Source organism: Salvelinus sp. IW2-2015, unplaced genomic scaffold, assembly GCF_002910315.2.
Source record: "Salvelinus sp. IW2-2015 unplaced genomic scaffold, ASM291031v2 Un_scaffold3023, whole genome shotgun sequence".
In the NCBI taxonomy this organism is placed as follows: domain Eukaryota; kingdom Metazoa; phylum Chordata; class Actinopteri; order Salmoniformes; family Salmonidae; genus Salvelinus; species Salvelinus sp. IW2-2015.
The window spans coordinates 46,950-54,916 of NW_019944315.1; the positions used below are offsets into that span (position 1 = coordinate 46,950).

Below are 7,967 nucleotides of genomic sequence, written 5' to 3' on the forward strand. Positions count from 1 at the left end.
ACTCTCCTCTTCTCGCTCTCTCTCTCTCTCCTTCTCTCTCTCTCTCTCTCCTCTCTCTCTCATTCTTCCTCTCGCTCTCGCCCTCTCTCTCTCCTCCTCTCGTCTCTCTCTCTTCTCTCTCTCTCTCTCTCTCTCTCATCTCTCTCTCTCCTCTCTACACTCTCTCTCTCTCTCTCTACTCTCTCTCTCTTTTCTCCTCCCTCTGTCCTTTCTCTCAGAACAAACATGTTTCTGTTCTTTCCCCTCGCCTACTGAAAATAAGATGTGGCCCCAATTCATTCATTCGGATGCTGTGTGTGATGACCTCGCGTGTGTTGATGGTAGAAGCTCCGTTTGGCTCTAGCTTAACTTTGTCTTTTACATCGTACACATGGCCTCTATACCGGGAGATACCACCGGTGGGAAGAGAGAGAAGGTCCCCCTAAAGTCCTGTCCGATATCTGTCCGTGTCTGGAGCGGGGCTGGGGGTGAGTGTGAAGCACACCATCACGCAACAACATACAGAACTAGTGCCTAGATAAAAGAAACACTCATGCAGCAAACAGCACAACGCAGCGACACCACATTCCAATCTGTTATGACCAGACCATATATTTGTTATTTTACACCTACATCGCCAAAAAGTATGTGGACACCTTCTCGTCAAACGATCTCATTCCAAAATCATATGGACATTAATTATGGTTTAACTACTGTCCTCTGTGCTGCCTATCTAACCAGCGCTCCACTCGATCTGGAAGGCTTTCCACCAGATGTCTTGGAACATTGCTGCGGGGACTTGCTTCCTCCATTGCAGCCACAAGAGTCATTAGTGAAGTTTCGCGGTACTGACTGTTGGCCGATCTATTGGGGTTCCAGCGTTGGGGTTTCAATTCATGGGGTTACAGGGGTTAAGGTCAGGGCTCTGTGAGCACAGTGAAGTTCTTCCACACAGACTCTTCCGACAAAACATTTTCCTAAACGGACCCTTGCAGCTTGGTGCACAGGGGCATTGTCACTGCGAAACAGGAAAAAGGGCCTTCCCCAAGTATGGAAGCACAGCATGCGTCCAATTAATTTCATTGTATGCTTGTAGCATTTAATATTTACCTTCACTGGAACTAAGAGACGCCCTAGCCTAACCATTGAAAAAGCCCCAGAGTCATTAATTTCTCCCTCACACCAAACTTTTACAGTTGGCTCTATGGCATTCGGGCAGGTAGCTTCTCCTGAAATCCTCGCAAAACAGATTAATCCGTCGGCGACTGCCTAAGATGGTGAAGCGTTGATTCCCCATCACTTGCAGAGAACAAGTCTTCCACTGCCCTCCAGAGTCCAATGGCATGAAGCTTTACACCACTCCAGCCGACGCTTGCGTATTGCACATGATGATCATTAGGCTTCGTGTGCAGCTGCCTCAACCATGGGAAACCCATTTATGAAGCTTCCAACGAACATTCTTGTGCTGACATTGCTCTCCAGAGTGGCAGTTTGAATTTTTATCATGCGCTACTGACCTTCAGCACGTGTCCCGTGTCTGTGAGTTGTAGCTGGACCCTACCTACTTCGGCGGACGCTGAGCCAGGTGCTTGGCTCCTAGATCGTTATCCACTGTCACCAATACGGGCAACGATACAGGGATTGGACTCGAGGGGGCGCAGCTAGCAGGGCAGAAAGTTTGACAAACTGACTTGTTGAAAACGGTTACAATGCCTACGGACAGAGTGCCATGCTTGAAAGTCACTGAGCCTCTTCAGTAAGGCCATTCTACTGCCAATGTTTGACTATTCATTTATTTTTACATTTTTAATTTCACCTTATATTTAAATTAGCAACGTCAGTTAAGAACAAATTCTGATTAAATGACAGCCTAGGAACAGATGGGTTCAACTGCCTTGTTCGTGGCAGAACCGACAGATTTTGACCTTGGCAGGTCGCGGGATTGAGTATACTGGGCCCAATGCTCTAAACCACTAGGCCTACCTGCCCATCTTTCTGGGCTAAAACTCTAAGAGCTTTGATTGTTCATTTTATCAGATGGCATGGCAGTATATTCAGTCTACTAATTTTAGCAGTGGCATGGCAAAAATTCAGTCTATTTAGCAGACTGCGCCATGGCAGTATATTCAGTCTATTTTAGCAGTGGCATGGCACCCAAAATTCAGTCTATTTTAGCAGTGCATGGCAGTATACTTCAGTCTATTTACAGGCATGGCAGTAAATTCAGTCTAGTTTTAGCAGTGGCATGGCAAATATTCTCAGGTCTATTTAGAACAGTGGCGATAAGCAGTATATTCAGTCTGTATTTTAGCAGTGTTACTGGTGCCAAAAATAGTTCAGTCATATTTTAGCAGTGTTCATGGCAGTATATTCAGTCTATTTTAAGCAGTGCATGCAGTATATTCAGCTCTATTCGTAGCAGTGGCATGGCCCAGTATATCAGTCTAGTAGCAGTGCATGGCAGTATATTCAGCCTATTTTCAGCAGTGGCATGCAGTATTCAATCTATTTTAGCAGTGGCATGCGCAGTATATTCAGTACTATGTAGCATGCATGGCAGTATATTCAGCCATCTGTAGCAGTGCATTGGCCAGTATATTCAGCCTATTTAGCAGTGCAATGGCAGTATATTCAGTTCTATTTAGCAGTAGGCATGCGCAGTAGTATTTCAGTCTATTGTAGCAGTGGCATGCAGTATATGAGTCTATATAGTGCATGTCAGTATATTCATCTATTGTAGCAGTGCATGGTCAAGTATCATGCAGCTATTTTAGCAGTGCATGGCAGTATATTCAGTCTATTTTAGTCAGTGGCATGGCAGTACTATTTAGGCTCAGCCGCGAAGTGGTAGGCCACACAAGCTCACAGAATGGGACCACCGAGTGCTGAAGCACGTAGCGCATAAAAATTCAAACTGCCTCTGGAAGCAAAGTCAGCACAAGAACTGTTCGTTGGGAGCTTCATGAAATGGGTTTCCATGGCTGAGCAGCCATGGATATACAAGCCTAAGATCACCATGYGCAATACCAAGCGTCAGCTGGAGTAGTGTAAAGCTCGCCGCCATTGGACTCTAAAGCAGTGGGAACGTGTTCTCTGCAGTGATGAATCACACTTCACCTTCTGGCAGTCCGACAGAATCTGTGTTTGGCGGATGCCAGGAGAATGCTACCTGCCCTAATGCATAATGCCAACCGTAAAGTTTGGTGGAGGAGGAATAATGGTCTGGGGCTGTGTTTCATGGTTCAGGCTAGACCCCTTAGTTCCAGTGAAGGGAAATCTTAACGCTACAGCATACAATGACGTTCTATCTAGACGATGCTGGGCTTCCAACTTTGGGGCAACAGTTTGGGAAAGGCCCTTTCCTGTTTCAGCATGACAATGCCCCCGTGCACAAAGTGAGGTCCATACAGAAATGGTTTGTCGAGGTCGGTGAGGAAGAACTTGACTGGCCTTGACCTCAACCCCGTCGAATGCCTTTGGGATGAATTGGAACGACGACTGCGAGCCAGGCCTAATCGCCCAACATCAGTGCCCGACCTCACTAATGCTTGTGGCTGAATGGAAGCAAGTAACCACAGCAATGTTCCAACATCTAGTGGAAAGCCTTCACAGAAGAGTGGAGGCTGTTATAGCAACAAAGGAGGTACCAACTCCATATTAATGCTCATGATTTTGGAATGAGATGTTCGAGGAGCAGGTGCCACATACTTTTGGCCATTTAGTGTATTTAAGCAGTAAGGCCCAAGGGGGTCCACGCCTAAGGACTGTGCTTAGGGACGACGCATCGCAGAGTGCCTGGATTCAGCTATTAGTCGTGGTATATTGGCCAAATACCACAAACCCCCGAGGTATACGGTCTCAAACTCCCATGGTATACCGTCTCACATACCACTGCTGTCAGCCAATCAGCATTCTGGGCTGGAACCACCCAGTTTATAAACAACAATATATCTGGTCGTAACAGATTGAATGCTGGTGTCGCTGCTTGTCTGTKCGTGCATGAGTGTGTTCTTCTATCTATGCATTTTCTGTATGTGTTGCGTGTGTGTCGTCACACTTCACCCCACCAGCCCCCTCCAGACACAGAATATCGGACAGGACTTAGGGGACCTTCTCTCTCTTCCACTCGGGTGGATCTCCCTATAGGCCTGCTACATGTTAAAAGACAAAGTTAGCTAGCCAAACGGAGCTCTCTCTCACCACACACACACACCAACACACAATCCAATAATAATTGGCCCCATCTTATTTTCAGTACAGGAGAAAGAACAGAAACATGTTTTGTTCTGAGATAAGTAGTAGAGAGGAAGAGAGAGAGATATACGCAGGAAAAGGAGAAGAGAGGGAGAGGGAAAGAGAAAGAGCGAGAGAGAGCCTCAGGTTGGACAGACAGGAGGACAATTAGAACAGGACAGTCTGATCACCCTTCATCCTCACTCTACCTCCATCAGTGGTCAAAGATACAGAGATCTCTGTCTCCGGGGCCCAAGAACAACCAGGGGAAATGTGTGAACACGTAAAGGCCTTTCTACTGTCTGTGTGTGTGGGCTGAAGGGGTGTGTGTGTGTGCGTGCCTATGTGTGTCTGTCTGTCCGCCTGTCTCTCTGTGTGAATGTACATGCCTGTGTGATTCTCTCACCATCTCTAACCCCATCTCTCTCCATCTCTCTCTCCATCTCTCCAGGTTTGACCTGTTGACAACGGTGGGGCCAGTCTGACCCTGAGTTTCGAGCGGGCTCCGTTCCCTGATACAGTACCGCACCGTGGTGATCCCCTGGAACGTCTTCTATGTCATGGACACCCTGGTCATGAAGAAGGTGAAATATAGTTGATAAAGTATTTCATTCAATGTAATTCTATTGAGTCTTATTGAATTCCATTGTATTTAATTTAATCATATTATTATTGAATTGTATTGAATCATATTGAATTGTATTGACTCACAGTGACTCATATTAAATTGTATTGACTCATATTGAATTGTATTTAATCATATTCAATTGTATTGAATTGTATTACTCATATTGCATTGTATTGACTCGTATTGAATTGTATTGACTCATCTTCAATCATATTGAATCGTATTACAGGAGGAGAATGACATCCCCAGCTGTGACCTGAGTGGTTTCATCAGGCCCAGTCCTGTCATCGTGGCCTCTCCCCTTCTACCTGCTTCAGGTCCTCACCAGAGGATGGGCCCATCATACCTGAGACACAGGTGAGACATACACATCATCATACACACATTATCATCATATATACATTTCATCATATACACACATCATCATCATACACCACATCATCATCATTATACATTATCATCATCATACCACACTATCATAATCATACACACATCATCATCATCATACACACATTATCATCAATCATACACACATTATCATCATCATATTATACCTTATCATCATCATACACACATCATTCATCATACACACATTATCATCATCATAACACATCATCATCATATATACATTATACATCATACACATTATCATCATCATACACACATCATCATCATATATCCATTATCATCATCATACACCACATCATCATCATATTACATTATCATCATCATATATACATTATCATCATCATACACACATCATCATCATACACACATTATCATCATCATATATACATTATCATCATCATACACACATCATCATCATACACACATTATCATCATCATAACACACATCATCATCGTACACACATGATCATCATCATATATACATTATCATCATCGTACACACACTATCATCATCATACACACATTATCATCATCATATACACACATGATCATCATCTTATATACATTATCATCATCATACACACACTATCATCATCATACACACATTATCATCATCTTATATACATTATCATCATCTACACACACTATCATCATCATAACACACATTTTCATCATCATATACACATTATCATCATCCATAACAACATTATCACATATATACACATTATCATCATCGTACACACTATTATCATCACACACACATTATCATCATCATACACACATTATCATCAACACACATTATCATCATCATACACACATTATCATCACACACACATGATCAGAAACACAGACTAGTTGTACTGAATACACACACGTATCCACAAACGCGTTATACCTAAGACTCAAGTAAGGTGACAGAGGAGAAAGGATACATACAGTACATCAAACACCCACTGTACACACACCTCACAACACGGTCAGCTAGGGTTCGTCCAGTACATCAAACCACCCACTGTACACACACCTCACAACACGGTCAGCTAGGGTTCGTCCAGTACATCAACACCCACTGTACACACACCTCACAACACGGTCAGCTAGGGTTCGTCCAGTACATCAAACACCCACTGTACACACACCTCACAACACGGTCAGCTAGGGTTCGTCCAGTACATCAAACACCCACTGTACACACACCTCACAACACGGTCAGCTAGGGTTCGTCCAGTACATCAAACACCCACTGTACACACACCTCACAACACGGTCAGCTAGGGTTTGTCCATACATCAAACACCCACTGTACCACACACCTCACAACACGGTCAGCTAGGGTTCGTCCAGTACATCAAACACCCACTGTACACACACCTCACAACACGGTCAGCTAGGGTTCGTCCAGTACATCAAACACCCACTGTACACACACCTCACAACACGGTCAGCTAGGGTTCGTCCAGTACATCAAAACACCCACTGTACACACACCTCACAACACGGTCAGCTAGGGTTCGTCCTGTACATCAAACCCAACTGTACACACACCTCACACACGGTCAGCTAGGTTCGTCCAGTACATCAAACACCCACTGTACACACACCTCACAACACGGTCAGCTAGGGTTCGTCCGTCATCAAACACCCACTGTACACACACCTCACACACGGTCAGCTAGGGTTCGTTCCAGTACATCAAACACCCACTGTACATACACCTCAACAACACGGTCAGCTAGGGTTCGTCCAGTACATCAAACACCCACTGTACACACACCTCACAACACGGTCAGCTAGGGTTCGTCCAGTTCACTCTACTTCCAGCTCACTACCCCTCTATACAGACCCACCCAGTTCCCTCATCTGTTCAACCCTCCTGTTCAACTCATTTGTTCAACTCTCCTGTTCAACTCATCTATTCAAATCACCTGTTCAACTCTCCTGTTCAACTCTCCTGTTCAACTCTCCTGTTCAACTCACCTATTCAACTCACCTGTTCAACTCACCTGTTCAAGTCTCCTGTTCAACTCTCCTGTTCAACTCTCCTGTTCAACTCTCCTGTTCAACTCATCTGTTCAACTCATCTGTTCAACTCATCTGTTCAACTCTCCTGTACAACTCTCCTGTTCAACTCATCTGTTCAACTCATCTGTTCAACTCACCTGTTCAACTCATCTGTTCAACTCATCTGTTCAACTCTCCTGTTCAACTCATCTGTTCAACTCTCCTGTACTGGAGATGACGTTTATGAATTTCCTGCCTGGGCTGTGGACAGTGGAATTATGACATTAACACGTCATGGTATTTTGCGGGAGTTGTTGTCCCACAACCAATCAGCATCCAGGATCCAAACAACCCGTTATCTAATGCCCCATAACACCCCACACTGCTTCACCCAAGCTTTACCGGGACCTCAAAAAGTACTTGAAGTGTAAAAGCACACCTTTAACAGCCCAGTGAATACAAGGTCTAGCGATTTTCTAACTGTTTGGACAGATGCTCTTTGTTTCTTTCAAAGAGGAGAAGCCTTGATGAAGAGAGTGAGCATTTAAATCCATGTATAGTGTTTCTAGCCGTGCCAGACACGGTGTGAATTGTTACGAGGGTCTCACACGCGCTCGCACGCACACACTCATTCGTAGATCAAAACCCAGGCTTTACCATTATGGCAGTATCACAGGCCAATCTGTGCAGAAGAGCATCTTCAGTAAAGCTGATACAG

At 44.6% G+C, this 7,967-nt stretch overlaps 1 protein-coding gene across 2 annotated transcripts in view; it reads left to right on the forward strand.

The window, feature by feature from the left end:
• LOC112075195 (teneurin-3-like) overlaps positions 1-7,967 on the forward strand; it is a 59,707-nt gene that overhangs the window by 42,570 nt on the left and 9,170 nt on the right. For both annotated transcript variants that reach the window (XM_070440800.1, XM_070440801.1), the window contains 2 exons: positions 4,664-4,796; positions 5,070-5,197. In XM_070440800.1, coding sequence (XP_070296901.1) covers positions 4,664-4,697 — 34 coding nt within the window. In that variant the 3' untranslated portion in view covers positions 4,698-4,796; positions 5,070-5,197. The remainder of the gene's footprint in view (positions 1-4,663; positions 4,797-5,069; positions 5,198-7,967) is intronic.